Raw genomic sequence first — 25,087 nt, 5'->3', positions numbered from 1 at the left:
GTGATACATTCCTGGAAGAAGGCATCCTCCAAGCTTCTGGTGTCAACAACTTAATGCTCACCTTCTACTGATGATCCACATAGCCCTGTCTTTCATTGTTTAACCCTGTTTCTCTCCTAGACATGGCTACTGGCTGAGCTTTTACTGTAACTAACTCTATGTGCTCTCTTTCAGACTCTAATCTTGAAAACTGGCTCAGAGTTTATCTCTTCTTTCTTTCTAGATGAAACAACTAAAGGAGCTACATCCACTAACATTTACTTTTCCTTCCCATAGAAAGTACTCCTGGATCAGTGCTTCTTTGTTCTCTTTGTGTCTCTGCTCTGTTCTCTCAAACCTCCAGTCAGTCGTGGCAGATGGCTGCTCACACTGAGCCTGGTTCTGGTTTTGCTGGAGGTTTCTTTCTGTTAAAAGGGAGTTTTTCCTCTCCACTGTCACTACATGCATGCTCAGTATGAGGGATTGCTGCAAAGTCAATGCCAGTGACTGTCCACTGTCTCTACATGCTCATCCAGGAGGAGTGAATGCTGCAAGTCACTGACTGGATGCAATCTGCTGGGTTTCCTTAGATAGAAAAACTTTTTATCCAATTTGAATAAATAACTGAATCTGACTGCACTGTTCAATGGTTAGGATTAATTGGAATGAAGGAACCTGACTTTAGTGAAGTGCCTTAAGACAACATGTGTTGTGAATTGGCGCTATATAAATAAACTGAATTGAATTGAATTAATTTTGGCACTGATACCGCGCCATATCAACGTAGGTGTCACATGTTCAACTCCCGGCCTGTGACCTGTTCTGCATGTCTTCCACTCTCTCTGTCCACCCAATTCCTGCTGCTCAACTTCCAAAATAAAGGCCACTATTGCCACAAAATAAAAAGTAAAATAAAGAAAGGAGTTAATTTTTGCAAACAGAGCACAGTTCATGTTTGCACAGATAAGCCACATAAACCACTGCCTGTATTACATGACAAAGTCTGCTTCCCTTTGACCTGTTTCAACAATTTTGTTCACGGTCTAAAATCTATTGGATTGGTGCTGTGTTGTGAGTAAACAGTCTAAATGGAAACTGGGCCCAACAGCTGCAATCAGTGTGAGTTGACAGTAATATAGCAGGGATTTTGATTCTAAAACCATGCCAATGAGCAAAGTATGCATTAGTGTGAACAGCAACATGACCTTATGTCCTTCAATCACATTTTAGAGAGATGGTGCACTGTAACTCAAAAGGTATCCACACCCGTTGCTAGCACAAGTATGGTGCACTTATTATTCTAACAATGCTCTGGAGACCTTAATGCTCTTAAGTTCATTAAGAAAATAAGTCAATGTCATTTTAGGCTTAAAATTAATGAACATTATTTAAAAATACATAATAAATTTAGCAATGAACCTAACTGTAATGGACATATTTTCTAATGAATTACAGTAACAAATAATTACCATCCATTCTGTTTTCCCATTCAGAATCTAGTCATAATTACAGAAGAGTAAAACCAGTTGCCATTTCTTTCCAGCTCAGAGTGTAGACTGCCATTTAAATGCGTCTACTCCTATCATTAGGTCAACAGACCTTTCTTCTGTGTTTAATTCTAACAGTATTTGTTTTTTTAGGCTTTAGCCCACATTGGCAAACAAACATCTCTGCAAACTACTGAACTTAAAAACAGTATGCGCATGGCTACTCAGATTTAAAAAAACAAAACAAAACAACTGCCACTTACCAAAAGGTGGTGCTACAGACAAGGTCAACACATTTTGGCTTATGACTGCTAAATCTTCAGTCATGTCATCAATCTTATAAAATCCTTGGATGAATCTTAATCAAATAACCTAGGCACATAAAATGTATTTGGCTACATTGCAAAGAAATGCTAAACGTTCTTGGACATAATGAAATCCTGTTGCTAATTTATGTATACTATATAGAAATTAGATGAATAGAGTAAGGATTTTCAATTTTCGAAATAAAAAAAACTAGAAAGCTAAGCTATTCAAAGTGTTATCACTATCTAGCTGGGTAATAGATAGTAACTGATATTAAGATTAAATTTATATACCAAACCTGAAACATAATTCTGAGGTAGTATATTTCATTTCAACCTGGAAAGACTCACATAAAGGAGAAACAACAAGAAGACAGTTAAAGAATTTATTAATGAAAGATTATTTATTTGGCGCTCAGACCCCTGAGGGAGACGTAGACGCTAAGGATGAAGTAGGTTTGAATAAACTGTTCCCAAAATAACACTGGTGAACTCTCTGGGTAAATAATATGGACAAAAACTTACTGCTAACAGTTCAATATCTGGACTGCAGAGATGACACTTCACAGTAACATGTCCTGGATTACACCATCTGTTGTTCACAAGTATTGCCAGTCCACCTCCTTTACATTTGCCGCTCCTCTTTAAATCTCTGTCTGCTCGTATGGTTAAAAAGCCCGGCAGAGAGACGCTGGAGTTGGGGATATGATCCTGCAGCCATGTCTCAGTAAAACACATGATACTGCATGCCCAGTACTCTGGCTGGGTCCTTTGTAGGGCTTGGAGTTCATCCAACTTGTCTCACAACGATCTCACATTGCCCATCAAAATCAACGGAAGAGATGGTTTGAACTTCCTTCTTCTCTCTCTTCTCTTAGCTCCTGCTCTGCATCCACGGCGTCTACTTTTCAACTCATCAGGGATTTGGGGTTGTAGTTGAAGTATTATTTGAGCTTTTGAGATATTAATCAGCTGCTCCCGGTTGTAAGAAACAACCCCGTTGCCATGGCAATGCATCATAACAAATGTCCAAAAATAGAAAGTATAAGGAAAAATCCTCCAAGCTGCACAGCATCTGACACCGGAGAAGACAGTTGTCCAAAAAAAAAAAAAAAATCAACTGTATCCACCTCAAGAGGAAGAGTTCCCAAAAAACAATAAATCAGAATCAAAAGTAACAGAGCTACTCCAACCTGCTGCCACCTTGGGCGGCGCAATTCTAGAAGAATACCTTCAGGTCTGCCTCTTTCTCCAACACATTTACTTTAACTTCCCATATTTAACATTGCAGTCTGTTCTTGATGATCTTCTCAGAATCCCTTTCAACTCTAGAAGCCTGTTATGATTCTGGTACGTCTGCTCTACCCTGTCTCCCTGGCTGCAATCAGCAGATTAGATGCACCTGGTGGCTGCTGCAGTGTAGTGCAATCTGTGTCATGCCAAGCACCTGTGTCTTCCCTGATATATACTGACTCTGACAAGCAGACGGTGCCAGATTTTTGAAAGCCATTGTGTGAGTAGATATCCAGCGTTCCTTCTGGTCTGATCATTGTTCTTGACCTTGCCTTGCCTTGCCTTTTGGATTTATGCCTCTGCCTGCCCCTTGCCTGACACCTCTTGTTCCAAACGTTGACCCTGTTTCTGTCCTTGGATTATTGAGCCAGCCTAGCCCTCGGATTATTCAGCCTGGAGTCACTTCTTACCTGTGCTGTGGAGATCACCACCTGCCGCCCACTGAGGTTTCCCCTCTGGGTTTCAAGTTCCACTCAAGACAAAAGCAGGTTAGTGGCTTTTCTGATCCCTGCAAAATCTGGACAGACTACAAGTCACTAATCCCTCTTTCTGCCTCAGTGATTCCTGGAAGCTGTGAGGAGTGTTACCTGTGTGATGTTTTCCTGTGGCTGAATAAACCTTTTAAACTTTCAGTACTGTGTCTGGCTGAATCTTGGGTCCGCCTTTTTCTGATTCATAGCAAAGCCTTATCTAAAAAATGAAAAGCAAAATTTTTAATTTATAAAAAAAGGCTTTATTCACTTTCCTTAACTTTTCTTTCTCCAAAGATGTGACAGTTGGATTGCACAGACTCATTAATGTCCTTTTATTTTGTTTTATTTTTTGATTGGTGTCCCCCAGAGTCAGCTTGAGTACAGTTGAGGGAGGAAGGCAGGAAGGGCTTTGGGGAGTAGTAAGGGAATGAGAAGGACTTAAAAAACGTTTCAATAATTGGTAAACCGTATTCCAAGTGTATCCTGTATTTCTGCTTCATATGTGAGAACTCTGTGTTACTAATTGTTCAATGAAAATATATATACAAAATATAAGATTACAACATGCCTAGGTGCCTTCAAATCCTAATGGTTCTCAATGTCTGATCAAAACGTTTTCAACATCTTATAGATGTGTTCTGTTTTTGTGTTTTGGTTGCACTTAAATATTTCAATTAAACAAATTTTAAAATAAGACAAAGATAACTTTATAATCTTTATGAGATTATAGGACCAGCTCAGTTGGGAGAGACAAATCTGGCATTTTTTGAAGAGTAGAAAGAAGAAAGAACTGGGAAAGTGACCAGGGTTTATGACCAGCTTCCTCCTTGTTAAATTCTTAATTAACTGTGCTTAACCGCATTGTGAAGCTAAGTTCAAAATGTCACACCCTGGGCTGATTACAGGCAGACTTGCAGATTCAAGATGTTCATTACATGGACATTTTCTGACATCAGGAAATAGACTAAAATATCTTAAAAAGCAACACAGTATACCCAAATCTTATAAAACGCATCAAGAACAGATGAGAAAGTCACATCTGTCCCTCTAGCAAGGGTTACAAAGCCATTCCTAAGGCTTTGGAGACTCCAGCAAACCTAACTAGAAAGCCATTATCCACATGTGGTGAAAACAATTGATGAGTGTTGAACCTTCCAAGGAGTGGCCAAAAGACAACTATTTCTCCAAAAATCAACATGTTATCCAGAAGATAACAAAAGAGCCCAGAACACCATCTAAACCACTGCAGGCCTCACATGCGTCATTTTAGGTCAGTGTTCATGATTCAGGAGCAATCCTTCAGGTCCCGGAGGCTTATGTGGAGCAGCTCTGTGGCATTCTCCAGGACCTCACACACACACACACACACATACAATTTACCCTTATTTTCTTTGTCAGAATCCCCAGAAGACAAGTGTGGAGGCTTCAACAATCACATAGATCAAAACCTACCGAAACAACAGACCACAGTTTGTGAGACTGAAGGGTTGTGAGTCTAACCAGGTAGTCAGCAGCACAGGAGCACCACAGGGGACTGTACTCTCACCATTCCTCTTCACTCTGTACACCTCAGACTCTGTACACCTCAAAAACTATTTCCATCATGAGAGAAGAGGTGGAGGTGGTGGAGGAGTATAAATACCTCGGTGTTCACCTGGACAACAGACTAGAGTGGAGATGCAACTGTGAAGCCATCTACAAGAAGGGACAGAGCAGACTGTACTTCTTGAGGAAGCTTAGGTCCTTTGGTGTTTGCAGCAAGATGCTGCATATCTTCTATAAGTCTGTTGTGGAAAGTGTGATCTCTTCTCCATCATCTGCTGGGGAAGCAGCATCAGAACCAGGGATTTAAAAAAGCTCAACAAGCTGATAAAGAAGGTTGGTTCTGTTCTGGGGACTCCTCTGGACCCTCTGAAGATCATTGTGCAAAGAAGGATTCTTCATAAAATGAAGAACATTATGGAGAACCCTGAGCATCCTCTTCATGAGACTGTCCTACAACAACAGAGTGTCTTCAGTCAGAGGCTTCTTCAGATCTGCTGTAAGACGGAGCGCTACAGGAGATCCTTCCTGCCCACAGCCATCAGCATCTACAACGGCTCTTTGAAGAAACCTTCATAATATGAGCTACAACAACATTTAATTTCCCTTTGGGATTAATAAAGTATTTTTGAATTGAATTGAATAATTGCAAGTAACTCTGAATAGGTGCATCTATATGGGATATTAAAAAATGCAAATAAGACAGGTTTAAATACCAGATGTCCAACAGAATTGATTTCTTTCAGAGATTGGGTGGTGCCCCGTGTATATCTGTTCTTCAGGGATTGGACTGTCAGAGGTGCCATTTCATGTACCCAATAAGTCTAAAGTTTTAGTACTACTCCAATAAATTGCTTCTTACAGTGCCTTGCAAAAGTATTCCTACCCCTTGATTATTATTACATTTTCTCATGTTAGAATAAGAATTTCTTTTGAGATAATTGTAAGGTTTAAGAAGAACAATACAAAAAAAGAAATTCTGAAAAATGTTTAAAGTTATGCTATTCCAGTCTGGTGGGTTATTTTCATATCAGCTTTGCACATCTACAACCATACCCATCCGCCTTTCCAAAATATCTCAGGGTACGCCAGGTTGGATGTAGAGCATCTCTAAACAACATTTTTCAAATTTGGCCACAGATTCTGTTTGTTGTAGGTGTGAAATTAAATTAAGCTGTTCTACCTGAGCTTTGATCTAAACTAATACATTGTGGCTATGACTGTATGTTTACAGTTATTATGCTTCAACAATTCCTTTCTTCTTGCCACTCTTCCAGATTTGTGGAGTGCACAACAACTAATAATTTGTCCTGGTGACGGATTCTCCCTCCTGAGCTGTTGACCTTGACAACTCCTTCAAAGTTACTGTGGGCCTCTGTCTTTTCTCCTGTCTTTATATTTAGGTAATGGCCACAGATGGATAGATTTGCAATTGTGCCATACTATATTTTCAGATGATGAATTTAACAGGGTTCTGTAAGATGATGAAAGCTGGATGTATTGTTTCATAACCTAACCCTGCTTTAATTTGGGGCCATACAAATAAAAATGTACCTTCCGCTTCATTTTCTGTCTATACATTATGTTGATCTACCACAGAAATTCTCCAAAGGTTCATTGAATTTTCTGGTTTTAATGTGACAAAATGTGGGAAAGGGGGTGAGTGAGATCAAGTGTACATATTTATTTATTTGTCTCCCCAAGAACTAGGAAAGATTTTTAAAATAATAATAATAATAATCGTCGATGGATCTATTTAAATGTGCACTGATTGCTGTGATTATGTTTGCAGAAAAAAGAAGTGATATAAGGCATGGGGCACATCTGACCAAAGGATGTCCTTGTAAATATCTTATCAAGGAAAAGCTGAGGCATTGACTGTGTTGTCTTGCTAGAGCCACTGTGACACGTCTATTTTTTTCTTTCTGAAAAATGCATGGGTGTGACCATCCTCTTTGTCTTCAGAACAAATCTGTGGATGTTTCAGTTTCAACCTCGGATGTGTGATAAATGTTTAAACAAATTATAAACGTCCCGGATCACAACTATCCCAAATCTTTTTTTTTATTTTTTTATTACCGGTTGAATCGTGGCCTTTTTCTTTTAGCTCTCCTTTTAGAAAACAAACACACATTAGTTATTACTGACGTACAGCTTCTGTTATATTGTACATTAGAGTAATATATGTATTAGAATTGCGGATCTTTAAAGTGCCCTAAGATTTTTTGTGAATTGACGCTATATGATTAAAGTACATTTAACTGATCTGAATAAAGTCATACATCTTTTATGTTTAGAATAAAATGCTACCGTTATAGTGAACAGGATGTGTTTGTTTACAAGGATGGTACAATTCTAATTCAATGGGAGTCAGTCCCTCAACCAATCAGCCTATGCTTTCGCCAGAACAGGGCGGGACTGGGTGCGCTTTCAGCCAATAAGCGTTAACCATCCTCTGAGCTTGGAGAAGTTAGCAGTCCATTGCCAGTCTGGTCCGTAGCCACGATGAGTGCAGTACCATGCCTTCTGCTGGTCCTCTTGTTCGGGACAAGGCTACAAGAAAATGACGGTAAGCGTCATTCCGTGAATATTTTTAAACGGTTTTAGAGGACGTAATTGTGTTCATGGAGTTTACGCTCTCGGCTCCGAGGAGCTCCGTCAGTGAAGCTCTTTGTCGAAGAAGCCCGTAAAAAGCAGAGTGTATGCAACTAAGATGGCGCAGGGTCTGTGGCCAGCTCGCAGCCGCCTGTCTGAGGAATGTTTATTGTCTGGTTGAGGGGGACAGTCTAAAGAGGAGGCAACTTTAAGTTAAAAACCGTGTTGCTGGTTGCTCGGTCACTTTCTGAACCCTAACGACAAAGATTATTGGGGTCCGCTGTTGTTTGGGGGGCTTGTCGGCAGTTTTGCGAAGAAAGTTGTCAGGGTTTTTCATCACATGTTTGTTTATTGAGCCATAAGTTGCTCTTTGACTTTGTGGTGCGATCATTTCTGCGGGTTGAGTTTTCAGCTTCAGACTTGAATAGCAGTTTGTTTGATCCTGACGTAGTAACTCATTTCAGATCTCTTCATTTCAATCCACGCTGCAGCTATTGGGCAAATGTTTAGTTCGCCTTTGATTCGGCATCTAAGTAAAGGGCTATTTCCCTATTTTAAGGGATCTGGCTTATGTTGATTAACCTCAAAATAAATAATGTGACTGGTTGAACATGGGTGGAATAATTCTGCCTTAAATTATTAAAATATCCACAATAAACTTGTGTTTTTAGTGTTTTCTAAAGCTGAATAAAAGTGTCTTGAATCACAAGGTTTCTAATAGAATCTGCAGTCACTGCAGAATAATTTAAGACAACAATGTCCAGGTACAGACTACGGTTAGGGTAGGTAAAACTAGAGATCAGGCATTTCTGGCTGAAACCAGTACTATTTACTGTAAGATCTAAACATCCATCTCTGAATTTGGCCGATTTAGATTCTTTGGTGTTTGACCTGCCAGTTTCCTTAGGCTAAGAAAAATTGCCCAATTCCAATCTTTTGTCAACTGATTGTTTCATGTCTAGTTCAATTGCAAACAATACTTTGAAATGTGTGTTTTTACTAATAGAGTATCCATAAAGTATGATTTTATTTTTATTTGTAGAACAATAGCTGGGGCTTCTCTAAGTATTTTAGATTTTGAACTAATTCATAATAAACTATTACAGTCATATACTAACTTCAGTACTGTGTATATCCTGTTTGTGTTTCCACTGTAAGTACAAACAGTGGTATCCAAATCAATCTTCTCCTCCCAGAACCTGTTGGTAGTTCTACTGATCACAGTTTTGCTGCAAGCTTTATATGAATTTAGGGCTCTCTGTAATCACGATGGATTGCTGTGGTGGAGAACTGACGTGGAATTTAGTTGGAAGAAGAGTGAGTATCTCTGAAGAGTCCAACGTAATCTGGGCTTTAGATGGGTAAGATTTCCTTGCAGACAGAGAAACAGTCTCCGCCTCTCTAGCTCTTCATGATAGAACTACATTGCTGCCACTTTAAAGCTTACCCTCAGCTGGAAATGTATTACAATCTTTACAAGCTAATGTGGTGTATCCCCCTCTCCAAAAGCCAACACGTAATTGCTGGACGAAAGGTTTTTTCTCATATATAAATGTATTTTTTTTTTCTAACTGATTCTGAGATGAAGACATTTCCTTTGTGTGCAGAGAGAGAGGATTGGAAGCCTCACTATGATAGGAGCAGCGAGATTTTTCAAACGGCATGCATAACAATCCCATTAAAAACACAGTTGTCCTCATATACCTTATTGCTGCTGTTGAAGTTGCTGGCTGGATGTTAAATTGATATGTTGGTTGTGGGACACACAAGAACGGAGGGAATTCCGCTTTCTTTGTCCAGCAACAGGATTGTCGTGGCAGGGGTCTGTGCAAGCATGCATGGCGAAGAATCATTTACATCTGAAAAGAATCCAGTGCAGTAGATGCATATACTCTTGCTAACGGACTACAACAGGAACAGACCTGGTACATCTGGCTGTAATGTTGGTGATGTTAAATTCCAAATTTGCACCTTAACAAAAGCACTGGATTGGAGCACAGCGCATCTTCTCAGATACCTCTACTGTCACGTTTCTGCTCAGCACCACACCCTGCAGCCTCCACAGTTGCCTCAGCAGCGTCTGCACACAGGAGCATCATCAGTGAGTTTAATGAGCTGTGGTACACGGTATTCTCCTCATCCTTCCAGCTGGTTCTTTTTTCAAACAAAGACTTAACTATGCTTATTATTCCTCTTACACAGCTGTGATGTTTGCACCCATTTAATTACTTAATTACATCAACCTTTCTTCTTAAAAAAAGGGGCTTGCTTATATCACATCTTCTGGCAGTGTTACTGTCCGGAACCAGCACTTTGGGAATCTGACATTTTAAATCTGGGATTTGTTGAAATGAGTCTAAACAGCAATGGGGTTCTGAAAATAAAAACAAGCTCCAGATTTCCTAGATGACCTTCTGCTACCACAACCACAACTTTTTTCAGCTATGATGGGTGTGTACAGGTCCTTCTCAAAAAATTAGCATATTGTGATAAAGTTCATTATTTTCCATAATGTCATGATGAAAATTTAACATTCATATATTTTAGATTCATTGCACACTAACTGAAATATTTCAGGTCTTTTATTGTCTTAATACGGATGATTGTGGCATACAGCTCATGAAAACCCAAAATTCCTATCTCACAAAATTAGCATATTTCATCCGACCAATAAAAGAAAAGTGATTTTAATACAAAAAACGTCAACCTTCAAATAATCATGTACAGTTATGCACTCAATACTTGGTCAGGAATCCTTTTGCAGAAATGACTGCTTCAATGCGGCGTGGCATGGAGGCAATCAGCCTGGGGCACTGCTGAAGTCTTATGGAGGCCCAGGATGCTTCGATAGCGGCCTTTAGCTCATCCAGAGTGTTGGGTCTTGAGTCTCTCAACGTTCTCTTCACAATATCCCACAGATTCTCTATGGGGTTCAGGTCAGGAGAGTTGGCAGGCCAATTGAGCACAGTGATACCATGGTCAGTAAACCATTTACCAGTGGTTTTGGCACTGTGAGCAGGTGCCAGGTTGTGCTGAAAAATGAAATCTTCATCTCCATAAAGCTTTTCAGCAGATGGAAGCATGAAGTGCTCCAAAATCTCCTGATAGCTAGCTGCATTGACCCTGCCCTTGATAAAACAGAGTGGACCAACACCAGCAGCTGACACGGCACCCCAGACCATCACTGACTGTGGGTACTTGACACTGGACTTCTGGCATTTTGGCATTTCCTTCTCCCCAGTCTTCCTCCAGACTCTGGCACCTTGATTTCCGAATGACATGCAGAATTTGCTTTCATCCGAAAAAAGTACTTTGGACCACTGAGCAACAGTCCAGTGCTGCTTCTCTGTAGCCCAGGTCAGGCGCTTCTGCCGCTGTTTCTGGTTCAAAAGTGGCTTGACCTGGAGAATGCGGCACCTGTAGCCCATTTCCTGCACACGCCTGTGCACGGTGGCTCTGGATGTTTCTACTCCAGACTCAGTCCACTGCTTCCGCAGGTCCCCCAAGGTCTGGAATCGGCCCTTCTCCACAATCTTCCTCAGGGTCCGGTCACCTCTTCTCGTTGTGCAGCGTTTTCTGCCACACTTTTTCCTTCCCACAGACTTCTCACTGAGGTGTCTTGATACAGCACTCTGGGAACAGCCTATTCGTTCAGAAATGTCTTTCTGTGTCTTACCCTCTTGCTTGAGGGTGTCAATAGTGGCCTTCTGGACAGCAGTCAGGTCGGCAGTCTTATCCATGATTGGGGTTTTGAGTGATGAACCAGGCTGGGAGTTTTAAAGGCCTCAGGAGTCTTTTGCAGGTGTTTAGAGTTAACTCGTTGATTCAGATGATTAGGTTCATAGCTCGTTTAGAGACCCTTTTAATGATATGCTAATTTTGTGAGATAGGAATTTAGGGTTTTCATGAGCTGTTTGCCAAAATCATCCGTATTAAGACAATAAAAGACCTGAAATATTTCAGTTAGTGTGCAATGAATCTAAAATATATGAATGTTACATTTTCATCATGACATTATGGAAAATAATGAACTTTATCACAATATGCTAATTTTTTGAGAAGGACCTGTATTTCCAGCTTAGGTCTAATGTTGGGTTTTCACATCACATTGAATAAAAGTAGATGAGTTTAAGAAACATTAAGCAGCTACACTGTTTTGATTGGACAATTTTAGAGCACTTCATGCTTCAGTTATTAGTAACTTGGAGAATGGTGTGTAAAACAACCCACAGAGATGTACTTTTCCGTGCCTCTTCATATAGATGGCTTTGCAATGAGATTGTTGAAGGGTTCTTTACATGTCAGGTATTATTGTCTATAAAAACTCAGGCATAAACTGATTGTATGTTTTAGAATGCAATTTCCTTACAGGTCTTAGTTTGGGATCTGGACAAAACTGGGAGGATTACAATATTATCACTAATTTATTTATGGTCATTGCCTTTGTGAGATTGTGGTTTTCAAATGAACTCCTAACAAAGTGCTTTAAAAGCAAGCAGGGTGTTGATATGGCTAAAGGCAGAAAAATAAGCTGGAGTTGGCAGTTTTGATGCAGTTGCTTCACAAGAAATGGAAAGTTTTTTTCCTTGAAATGACTAGAAGTGGTGATTACCAGTTAAAGAGGATCAATGGATGTGATGCAGTGATCAGTACAGTTGTTCTGAGTTCATATCATTGCCATGGCATTTCTAAGTGGAGTTTACAGGTTTCCTCAAACAGTCTAAAAACATGCATGTTGTATACCTAACACTGTTGTTGGCTTTTGTTTCAATAAATAGTTTGAGATGAGGAAACCACCATTGCATGCTTCTACCTAAATGCTCTATTTTAATGACATAATATCACTGTAACATGAACCTTTTACATTTTCCATAAATTTCACCTGAAAGTCAAATATCCCTAACTTTTTATGAGCACTGTCTGTGTAAACCCAAGGTGTAAAATTCCATTTATAAATGTTGTTTCAGGGCCCTGGTGGTAATGATGCTTGTTTTTAGTCTTTTGTGAATACATGAATGGTTGAACTGTAATCATTTTTTTAGAGACTTGGATAAGTTGATGTTATTGGTAAATTAGCTGCTGACTAGAGACAACCATATTGCAGATTGACCAATCCTGACTTGTGACTCGCTAGTTGGTAACTCAAAGAAAACCCAACATTCTCTGATCAGTGAATGCACTATATGTAAGTATTATCAGGCGGAACATATGGCCCTTTTCCACTGGCTCGTTTTAGGCCCCGTGACTCCGCTCCACTTGGTTTCACCCTACTCGGTACGGTACCAGTTGTTTCCACTGACCTACTGAGGGCTGAAGCTCTGCCTCCAGCTGTCAGTGTTGTGTGCTGTGCTGCTATTAATATTTTGCTGTGTTACGTTGTCACATTAAGGTAATCTGCGTGAAACGATAAAAAATAAAAACAAACTAAATACTAATACTTTTTATATTATTTTATATGCAAGAATGTATTATACATTTTTCTTTTATGTCTAAAATCATCCACTAGAATAAGTATCTGGAACACAGCCCAGCCAGAACTTCTAAAATAAGGGTCAGGGTTACTGATGTGAGGCGGGTGTGGCAGGAGAAGCAGAGAGGAGAGACGCTGCTGTCTGGACTGGTAATGCTCCAAAGTTTGCCTGAACAAGTTACAATACTTGTGCTAGATGGGCGCGTCACTGCCAAGGACTACCGAACCATTCTTGAGGACCATGTGCATCCAATGGTTCAAACATTGTATCCTGAAGGCGGTGCCGTGTATCAGGATGACAATGCACCAATACACACGGCAAGACTGGTGAAAGATTGGTTTGATGAACATGAAAGTGAAGTTGAACATCTCCCATGTCCTGCACAGTCACCAGATCTAAATATTATTGAGCCACTGGGGTGTTTTGGAGGAGCGAGTCAGGAAACGTTTTCCTCCACCAGTATCACGTAGTGACCTGGCCACTATCCTGCAAGAAGAATGGCTTAAAATCCCTCTGACCACTGTGCAGGACTTGTATATGTCATTCCCAAGACGAATTGATGCTGTATTGGCCGCAAAAGGAGGCTCTACACCATACTAATAAATTATTGTGGTCTAAAGCCAGGTGTTTCAGTTTCATTGTCCAACCCCTGTAAGTAATTGCTGTAATATTGCTGAAATTATGATAAAGATATATAAATTATTATTATTATCATTATTATTATTTTTATTATAATTAACTCACATTTTCCAGACTTCTTTCTTTATTAGGATACAGAAGTTGTATTTGTTTTTTGCGTTTTATTTTAGCTCCTTTTTATAGATGCAGAACTTAAATCTGTAGTATACAGATTTCTTTGTGAATTAAGCGTTTTATAAATTTTGAAGTCATGTTGCCTACATTTTCATAAGACACGGCTCACATTCACTAAATAAAATGAAGCAAACTAAACGTTTTTACAACCCTGTCAGTCATTTCATGGGGAGCTAGAACATTAAGTGCAACCTCAAAGATTCTTTGACCTGTTGTGTTCTTTGTTTGATATTTCCTGCTGGTACCAGGGCGGAGCAGCAACAGTTTTTAAGTACTAATACCAATGGGGCGCGGGTATGGTGTGCTCTGGCGTCAAGATCTTATCTGGTCTGTCCTGTGGTCTTAGGAATAATTTAAATAGAGGAAAATAGTATAGCAGTACAACCAGGCATGTGCAATGAAAAACAACACAACCCGCCACATCAAAAGTCAAACTTTTTTTAAATTTTTAAAGTATTTTATCCCCTGCCTTTCAAATAGCCTCATCGGTTTTTCATTTAGTGTTAATATGGAAATAATCGTGTTTTTAAGGTCCAGTGATTTAAAAAAAATAAAAAACAAATATCTGTATAAAATGTTTATGAAAGGTTTAATTAAAGCAGAACCATAACAAAACAATCACTTTTCCTGAAATGGATGTTTCCACTCCAATTGGAACACTAGGAACCAGTGGTAAGAAATGACAGCATGGCTGCACTGTTCCCTTAGGCAAATAGTGTGTTTGTTATTATGTCAGAAGCTAAGTATGAATCAGTTCATCTCTCTGGCTAATGTCTACTTGAGGGCTTTTAGTCAAATTAAACAACAAACTCAGTCTGGAAGTCATGCAGGAACCGTTCAGAATGTACAGTCTAACTAGACTATCTGGAACAATCACTGTTTTTGGTAGAAAGCATATCACCACCTGGTAAGTGTGGAGGCGACTGTGGCTCAGTAGGAAGAGTAGTCGTCTTGCAATCGGAAGGTTGTGTGTTCGATTCCAGCTTCCTCCTGCCATAGGTCGATGTGCCCCTGGGCAAGGCACTTAACCTCAAGTTGACAACCTTGAAATGGATCAAAGACTCAGCCAATGATCAGATCCAGGCTGATCAAAGAAGGTCTTAAGTTAACAGTAAGTACTGTGACAATTAGAAGACGCCTCTGTGAAGCTAATCTATCAGCAAGAAGACCCCACTAAAAATGACATATGCTTGCCAAAGATCAAATCAACGGGCCTGAAGACAAATGGAGAAACATCTTGTGGACTGATGGAAGTAAGGTTGTTCTTTTTGGGTCCAAGAGCCGCAGACAGTTTGTCAGACGACTCCCACTGAAGCCTCAGTCCTCTCTGAAGACAGTGAAGCATGGTGGTTCAAGCACCATGATATGGGGATGTTTCTGTTACTATGGTGTCGGGTCTACTTATTACATACAAGCTATCATGGACCGGTTTGCATATGTCAGAGTACTTGAAGAGGTCATGTAGCCTTTTGCTCAAGAGAAAATGGTGGTTTCATGGGTTGATTTAGAATATAATGTGCTGTGTTCCAAATTCATGGAAATAAAATCTATTCTAAGGATCTTGAGCTTTAATCTTTTTTTTTACTCGTTTTTACCACACTGCTGTTATTTTGAACACAACTGTACCGGTGGTAGTGGTGTGAAGGAGCTACCTGTGGATTGTGGATGTGGGACGGAGGACCCGACACTGTAGCACCCAAGGTAGTGTGTGTGGGTGTTTACGTGCACATGTATATATAAAATTGTGTGAATCAATCTGTGACAGGACACCAACATTGTGTGAACATTTTGCCTGGTCCACATAAAGGTAAATTGGTTTTGTGGGTTAATGGTTAGGTTTAGGACAAAGGTATGAGTTGAGTTTAGGTTAGGTTTAGTGTAAGGGTCAGGGTTAGGCTATAGCAATAAATTGAAGTCAATGAAAGGAAAAGACTATGAAAACACTGTGTGTGTTTTGATTTCATTGGTCACTGCCGTGGATCTGTGTCCATTTGCACACGGTTTTCGAAATAATCTCCAAAAGGACGGTCAGCGGTTTGTCTGCAAATGTAACCAGGATAATTACACTTGTTTCTGGTTATTTCTAAGTTATATTTAATTGCAGTTAATCTCTTACATTCTTTATTAATCTAAGTTTAAAGGGTGTCCTAGTGTTTTCCTTGTCTTTTTGAACTTACAGAACCAGCCTCTAAGTCCAAATGAACTCAACCCAGAAGGCAGTTTGTGAGGGCAACATCAGGTGGGCTATTTGAAGATGGCAATGAGATTATTTTGATGGACCTCTTGAATTGGCCCTTTCCTTTAAAAAGTTCTAAATAATGTGAGTGTGCACGTGTCATTTGTGTCTGGGACAGAGCAGCTGTCAAGATGCTGGCTGTCTATCCATTAGGCTTCTACATATTTATAAGAGTGGACAGATGCACTGCCCCATTGTCTATCTGTTTGGCCATCTATATCCTCTCTTTGTTGTACCAAACAGGCTGCCTGAGCTGTTTCTCTTGACTGGCTGGATTTGTGGTAAGAAAATTGTTTTCATAGTGATTGGCTGCAATAATTGAAGCTATCCTTATTTAAAGCAGTGAGTAAATGCTCATCAAACTACATGGTGTCACGCGTTGCTTTTCTGAAACCCCAAATTAATCGCAGTTTGTGCTGGAGATGTTGTTTGTGGCTTGTTGCTTTCATGTCTGGCTTCTGATCTTCTCTTTGTTGTATGTGTCAGAACTTATAGGACTATTTGCTTCATGGCACTAAGCTTTCACTGCAGCTTGGACTTGCATGGGCAACAATTGAGCAGGGCAGATAACAGCCTTTCTGGTCTGCTTTTTGTTTCTGTGAGGGGGGTTGGTTCAGGTCATATGTGTCTCTGTCTGTGGGCCCCCATTCCCAGCATAAAGCCATCACATCTGGTGCAAAGAAAGATCTGGACATAATGGGTAGATGGGGGGTGGGGTTGGGGGGCCATGACCTATGGAAATGTTTCTGAGATATAAAAGGTGGCCCTGAAATGGAGAAATGTATTCTTTCTCACACACAGATGCTCTTAGTTGAATAGAATGATTGTATGGGTTGGTGGGGGGTCAACGTCTCTGAATCCGTGTTGCTCAGATATTTGTCTTCACTGAGGTGTCAGAGTTGATAAAAAGGACAGGACCAATCAATACTAAAAGATGCAGTTTTTATTATTAATGTGGTCTGTAATCAGAGCCTCAGTACCCAATGATATGCTGCTCCAGCTGTTGTAATTATTCCATTTCAAAGTAAATTGCTCGTTTTAGGGTTTTTCCATCCCCAAAACCAATGTAATGTGATCAGCCTGCCAAGCTTGAAAAATTCAATCAAGGAAGACTTTCAACCGATTACTGGAAGCCTGAACCGAATACAGCAGAGTTGCTTTGTTTTATTCTTTCAGGGTCTGTATGAAAATCTGCTGCTTGTACAAAAGTTAGCAGCCTTTTGGAAATCTCAAGGTTAGGATAAAGATCTACATTCTCAAGGAATACACCAAGGAGACCGTTCTTTGAATTAAACTAACTACCTTAATCACTAACATAAGATGCTTTAAAATACAAATGTTTTGTCTATTTTAAAATACTAGTAAATCTTGGATCCAAGATGGCGCTGCTGATGACATCCTCGGAGCTTTGCCCTCTACATTTAAAAGATATGTTTTATTTTCATTTATTATTTTAAGAAAGAAGAAGGAAAAAATCTTTACTGAGAATAAAGTGGACTGGAGTCAAAATCCTTGATTGTGTGCCCAAACTTGGCAATAAAGCTGATTCTGATTCTGAACCCAGTTTTTGTACTCCTGCTGTCTAACAGTGCAGTGGGAGGTTGCTTCTGGTTCTCACAAAAATAACATATGACAATAAGAAGCTCGAAAAAAAACCCCGGTTTGATATGTTTTTGTATTTTCTCATACTATAGTTTTTAGGAAGTCAAACCTATACAGTTAGCAGAAAACCTAAGAGAAACAAGGTTTTTGATATGTACCGTAGCTGATTAGTCATGAAAGATATGCATTAATCTACCATGCGTCATCGTATAAACTAATTTTGTGTAGTACAGATGCCACTATTAGGGAAATTCTTTTCCACTTAAGTGTGAGAAGTCTATCTTACATTTGTAATGTGCACGGTAGTAAGAAAAATTCTTCAAAATTTCAATATAAAAAAGAAATGAGTTTTGGAGATAATTTCCCGAATCTGTCTGTTGGGATTTTGAAAAAAACAAAACATGATAAACTTAGAACCCTTCATAGCAGAATTAACCAGGCTTCCCTACGTTTTGCCAGCAGGGTAAGGGATTCCAGGGGCATTTGAGGCTCAGTAGGAATAGTAGTCTTGCAATCAGAAGGTTGTGTGTTCGATTCCAGCTTCCTCCTGCCATATGTCGATGTGCCCCTGGGCAAGGCACTTAACCTCAAGTTGCCTACCGATCTGCATATCAGTGTATGAATGTGTGACCGTTAGTGAGTGCGATTGGGTGAATGTGGCGCTAGTGTAAAGCGCTTTGAGTGGTCTGTATTCAATTCAATTCAATTCAAAAATACTTTATTAATCCCGAAGGGAAATCAAATGACTGGAAAAGCGCTATATAAGTTCAGTCCATTCACCATTTGTAATCTGCATTGATTGATCTGAAAGGAAAAAATGAAAGTTTGGAAAATTTGAACAAATCATAAAAAAAGACTTAATGCACATTTGGGGGATAGAAAAACTGATGACTCGCATCTGACCAGACACAGCATGAGTCACCGCCTGGTTCAGCTTACCTGAAAGGAATCCCATTCAGAGTGGATTTATTATCCGTAAAAAATGGATTGGTCCTCAACTGTTTGCAGATAAGTCAACTTCTACTACCAAATGTTAGCTGTGAGAGAAAAGCATTTTGTGCCACTCTGCGGTGGTTGAGATTCATTTTGACAAGAGTCAAAATGTTGCCAAAAAGAAGAGATGCATTGTACCATCTATTCCATGGGTAATTGTATAAAAAACATCTGACTAGTTGTTTTGGTCTGTTCAAACTATTATCTTCCTTAAGATCAGGGCTTGACCCGCCTGTGTACGGTGTTTGCTCTCTGGTCTGTTCATGACCGATGTCGCTTTAGACAGGCTGTCCCTGTGGAGATCACAGTTGTAAAGCGGTGGGGGCGGTAATGTGGCTGGATAATGTTTGAAACATAACCGCAGTGTACAAAGTAGAAACATTATGTTTCTACTTTGTACACTGCACATTTTCATATATAGTGAGCTTTACACAGAACCAGGCGCATCGTTAGACCTGGAGATTTTCTGAATAGCCTTGGACTTCTTGATAAAAGACATTTAGAAGTATTAAAAAGATGCAGCCACAAAATGGTATTGGGCTTTTATATAAAAACAATCAGGTTTTTTTCCAATTGTGTACCACATAGTCACCTCCCACTCCACCTAACCTGACAATGAGTTAAAAGGAGAAACAAAAAATACTTTGCACTCTGGCTGCACCGTGAATTTGCAACTACAAGCACAGGCAGAGACGGACTTCATTCTGGAGAACTCTAAAACAGCAGTTCACTTCAGGGCCATTGACGTGCCTCGTTCATTACGCGAAAAGTTACACTGAGAGCCTCAAACGGATCATTTTAGAGCAGCCGGAGAGTGGGAGGCTGGTGCGTGTGTGTGTACAGGAACAGGTGGAAGCAGAGCGGTATAACCCAGGCTGGAGATAGCGGTAAATCTACACATGCTGGATTTGCATCATGATGTGAAAATATCTGGTCCTTTACTTCAAACAAAATAAAAGCATTTAATCCTAATGTAGCTGAACACATTAAAAGTCCTTCAGATCAACACATTACATCTCATTACAGCAGCCAGTCTTATAGTCTAGTTCTACATGTAGACAGAACCAGGTGTTACTCAATAAACCAGGAAAATAGTAGTAGTAGAAGGTACAAAAGTAAGCCTCTTTCATATCTTCTGTGCTGATTCTAAACATGCAGCTCTGGCTTTAAAGATGTAAAGATGTAGCATAATTAAGAAATAAATCACAGCAATTAATCACAGGTGGACCATTAATTAGTTAACTATTTTATTTTTCTGAATTACACCTGTAATATTATATAAACTAATTAAACAAGGATACAGTTTTACTGAAGGTGAGACATACATACCATATGTATACAGTTATGAATAACTTTAATATTAGTACTGATACGGTCCAGGATGAGGCTCTATGCTATATTTTAAACACCACAACTTAACACCCTTTCTTCTCAAAGTGTTTAATAGTAAGAACTGCACTAATGTCTCACAAGCTCAGTCAGAACAACAGACTGTGTTGTAAAATGTTTCTTTTATTATTTTTGGCAGGACACATTTCTTCAGAAGTGGATTGAAGGGCTGAAAACAGGTTCATAAAAGAAGGAACAATTTTAATAAAATGTTTCGAAAGCTCCTGGCATAATAAAATAAATGTGTTTTAGGATTTTACCATTTGACTAAGATTTAATAAAAATCTACTTTATACCAGTTTCCTTTTTTGAAATTAGACAATGGAGCCTCAGGAGTGAAATACTTTGATGAGAATGTAACGTTTAAAAAGGTAATTTATGTACAGTACAGACCAAAAGTTTGGACACACCTTCTCATTCAAAGAGTTTTTTTTTATTTTCATGACTCTGAATATTGTAGCTTCACACTGAAGGGATCAAAACTATAAATTAACACGTGGAATTATATACTAAAAAAAAAATAATGAAACAACTGAAAATATGTCTTATATTCTAGGATCTTCAAAGTAGCCACCTTTTGCTTTGATTACTGCTACGCACACTCTTGGCATTCTGTTTATGAGCTTCAAGAGGTAGTCACCTGAAATGGTTTTCCAACAGTCTTGAAGGAGTTCCCAGAGATGCTTAGCACTTGTTGGACCTTTTGCCTTCACTCTGCGGTCCAGCTCACCCCAAACCATCTCGATTGGGTTCAGGTCCGGTGACTGTGGAGGCCAGGTCATCTGGCGCAGCACCCCATCACTCTCCTTCTTGGTCAAATAGTCCTTACACAGGCTGGAGGTGTGTTTGGGGTCATTGTCCTGTTGAAAAATAAATGATGGTCCAACTAAATGCAAACCGGATGGAATAGCATGCTGCTGCAAGATGCTGTGGTAGCCATGCTGGTTCAGTATGCCTTCAATTTTGAATAAATCCCCAACAGTGTCACCAGCAAAGCACCCCCACCATCCTCCTCCATGGTTCACGGTGGGAACCAGGCATGTAGAGTCCATCCGTTCACCTCTTCTGCGCCACACAAAGACACGGTGGTTGGAACCAAAGATCTCAAACTTGGACTCATCAGACCAAAGCAGATTTCCACTGGTCTAATGTCCATTCCTTGTGTTTTTTAGCCCAAACAAGTCTCTTCTGCTTGTTGCCTGTCCTCAGCAGTGGTTTCCTAGCAGCTATTGTACCATGAAGGCCTGATTCACACAGTCTCCTCTTAACAGTTGTTCTAGAGATGTGTCTGCTGCTAGAACTCTGTGTGGCATTGACCTGTTCTCTAATCTGAGCTGCTGTTAACCTGCGATTTCTGAGGCTGGTGACTCGGATGAACTTATCGTCCGCAGCAGAGGTGACTCTTGGTCTTCCTTTCCTGGGGCGGTCCTCATGTGAGCCAGTTTCTTTGTAGCGCTTGATGGTTTTTGTGACTGCACTTGGGGACACTTTCAAAGTTTTCCCAATTGTTCGGACTGACTGACCTTCATTTCTTAAAGTAATGATGGCCACTCGTTTTTCTTTACTTAGCTGCTTTTTTCTTGCCATAATACAAATTCTAACAGTCTATTCAGTAGTACTATCAAGTGTGTACTGTATCAGAAATGGAGGGTGTGTTTGCACCTCAACCATAACTGAGCTGGTTTAGGCTAAACCTGACTCCCCCTTACTCCATCCAATAGGGAGGGAAGAAGACGGAGGTAGAAATAAGGAAGATGGCTCAGGATAACCTAAACCACTCTAACTATAAGCTTTATCAAAAAGGAAAGTTTTAAGCCTAGCCTTAAAAGTAGACAGGGTGTCTGCCTCACGGACTAAAACTGGGAGCTGGTTCCACAGGAGAGGAGCCTGATAACTAAAGGATCTGCCTCCCATTCTACTTCTAGAGACTCTAGGAACCACCAGTAAACCTGCAGTCTGAGAACAAAGTGCTCTGTTAGGAACATATGGAACAATCAGATCTCTGATGTATGATGGAGCTAGATCATTAAGGGCTTTATATGTGAGGAGGAGGATTTTAAATACTATTCTGGATTTAACAGGGAGCCAATGAAGGGAAGCTAAAATAGGAGAAATATGATCTCTCTTTTTAATTTTCATCAGAACTCTTGCTGCAGCATTTTGAATCAGCTGAAGGCTTTTAACTGCATTTTGTGGACATCCTGATAGTAAAGAATTACAATAGTCCAGCCTTGAAGTAACAAATGCATGGACTAGTTTCTCAGCGTCACTCCTGGACAGTATATTTCTAATTTTGGCAATGTTCCGGAGATAAAAGAAGGAAATCCTAGAAACTTGTTTAATATGGGATTTAAATAACCTGTCCTGGTCAAAAATAACACCAAGGTTTTTTACTTTATTATCAGAGGTCAATTTAATGCCATCCAGGTTAAGTGATTGACTAAGCAGTTTCTTTTTTAAAGACTCTGGTCCAACGACGACAACTTCTGTCTTGTCTGAATTTAGAAGCAAAAAAATTTAAAGTCATCCAAGTTTTTATATCTTCAAGACATGCTTGTAGTCTATCTAACTGGTTGGGTTCATCGGGATTTATGGATAAGTAAAGCTGAGTATCATCAGCGTAACAGTGAAAATGTATCCTCTGCTGCCTGATAATTTGACCTATTGGAAGCATATATATAGTAAAGAGAATTGGCCCAAGTCCTGAGCCCTGTGGTACTCCACAATTAACCCTGGAGTTTAAAGATGATTTATCATTTACATGAACAAAGTGGAATTTGTCAGACAGATAAGATTTAAACCAGCCTAGCGCTGTTCCCCTGATCCCTACAGCATATTCCAGCCTTTCTAAGAGAATATTGTGATCGACTGTATCAAATGCAGCACTGAGATCTAACAGAACCAGAACAAACACAAGTCCATAAGAATATCATTAGTGACTATCAGCAGAGCTGTTTCAGTGCTATGATGAGCTCTGAAGCCTGACTGAAACTCTTCAAACAAGTCATTGCTGTGTAAATGTTCACACATTTAGCAACTATTTTCTCAAGAATTTTAGATAAGAATGGAAGATTGGATATAGGTCTCTAATTTTTCAAGTCATCTCGATCAAGTGAAGGTTTTTTAAGTAAAGGTTTAATTACAGCTACCTTAAACGCCTGTGGTCCATATCCATTTACTAAGGATAAATTAACCATATCTAAAATGGGGCTGGTAATCAGAGGGAACACTTCCTTAAATAATTTGGTTGGGATTGGGTCTAACATACAAGTTGAAGGTTTAGATGAAGCTAATATTTCTGATAACTCAGGACGTTTCACAGGATTGTCTGATAATGATCTACTGTAATGAAATTTTCTTTCAGGTGTGGAGTACTCGGTTAAATTAAACTCAAAGGTTATTAAGAAATGGTCAGAAAGGACAGGGTTATGAGAAAATATTGTTATTTCTCTACACTCAATGCCATATGTCAGCACAAGGTCCAGAGAATGAAGACATAGGTGGGTAGGTTTGCTAATGTTGTGAGCAAAGCCAATGGAGTCTAAGATAGCATTAAACGCTATATTTAGGCTATCACTTTCAGTGTCAACATGAATGTTAAAATCCCCCACTATAATAACTTTATTATCAGTTATTATAAAACTGATCTAAAAATTGAGAGTAAGGGCCTGGTGGACTGTACAAAACAACAAACAGAAGTGGTTTTAGTGCTTTGCAATTTGGATGAGGGAAACTAAGGATTAAATATTCAAAAGAGTTGTAGCTATTGATTGGTCTGGGACTAATCAATAAATCGGACTGAAAGATGGTTGCTACTCCTCCTCCTCGCCCAGTATTTGGAGGTATGTGAACATTTAAATAATTTGTAGGAGTTGATTCATTTATAGTAACATAATCCTCTTGCTGCAGCCAGGTTTCTGTGAGGCAAAATAAATCAATCTTATTGTCACAAATCAAGTCATTAACTAGCAATGTCTTTGAAGAGAGAGATCTTATGTTCAGTAAGCCACATTTAATTGTTTTTTTTTTCTGTAACTGATGTAACAGATTGTATTAAAAAATAGGCCACATACAGCAAAACGTGATGACAAAGCAACTAATCAATGTCTAAATTAGTTGACAACTATTCTAATAATCGGTTTTAGTTGATTAAATTGATTAGTTGTTTCAGCTATACTAGCAAGCGGAACATGGCAAAAGAAAAAAGTAAATATCAAGTTAAAAAGGATTCAAAGATTGTTATGCAAAAACAAACAACTTGTTTGTAGATAAAATCGCAGTGAATTTATTATCTGTTGGTGGCACGCATTTTAAAAGGAAGGTGTTGAACAAACCCTGGTCATCTACAGATTATTCCTTTAAAGCACCGCCTGAAATTCTGTTTTATGTACACAATGTAAAGCCTGATTTTTCAGGAACTCGTATCGTTTTCTGGCATAGTCTTTCTCCCCACTGCGTTTCCACTACAGAAATCCCAACCAAGGTAGATAGAAAGGTACCCTAGAACAGCCCAGCTAGGGAGGCACGACCTTTGGATGGACGCTGAATTAAAGGTGGAATTTTGTGGGAGGATGCAAAACTTTTCTCACTGGTCCAGTGCTCCTAGCATTTACTTTGTCATCTCTGTCTTTGCTGGTCCTAGTTTCTGTTAACTTTTAATTATGCAACCAGAGGTTTGTCTTTTTGTTTGCAAAAACCAATGTGAGTAGCACAGCTTTAAAGTCCTGTGTAAAAACGGCCTCTGATAAAAGTTGGCATCTTTGGCACCTTTTATGCTGCATTGCTACCTATGTCCCCTGGAGGAAGAGACCTTTGTTTCTGGGGCATTTTTTGTTTTGACTGTAAAAAGGCTGGCAGCAAGTAGGCCATGCTGATGAATCAAGACTGTGTGGAGTCACATGAGGGTAGT

At 39.5% G+C, this 25,087-nt stretch overlaps 1 protein-coding gene across 3 annotated transcripts in view; it reads left to right on the top strand.

The window, feature by feature from the left end:
- Positions 1-7,497: 7,497 nt before the first annotated feature.
- The window catches only part of tgfbr1b (transforming growth factor, beta receptor 1 b), a 65,370-nt gene continuing 47,780 nt past the window's right edge, over positions 7,498-25,087 (top strand). The window contains exons 1-2 of one of the 3 annotated variants that reach the window (XM_047349912.1): positions 16,140-16,197; positions 16,438-16,475. In XM_047349912.1, coding sequence (XP_047205868.1) covers positions 16,157-16,197; positions 16,438-16,475 — 79 coding nt within the window. In that variant the 5' untranslated portion in view covers positions 16,140-16,156. Of the gene's footprint in view, positions 7,649-16,139; positions 16,198-16,261; positions 16,279-16,437; positions 16,476-25,087 lie in introns of those variants that run through there. The other 2 variants (XM_047349914.1, XM_047349913.1) reach the window with 2 other exon arrangements.

This window comes from Girardinichthys multiradiatus, chromosome 21, assembly GCF_021462225.1.
Source record: "Girardinichthys multiradiatus isolate DD_20200921_A chromosome 21, DD_fGirMul_XY1, whole genome shotgun sequence".
In the NCBI taxonomy this organism is placed as follows: domain Eukaryota; kingdom Metazoa; phylum Chordata; class Actinopteri; order Cyprinodontiformes; family Goodeidae; genus Girardinichthys; species Girardinichthys multiradiatus.
Note: the sequence above shows the minus strand (reverse complement) of the source record. Positions and strands in the feature narration are given on the sequence as shown.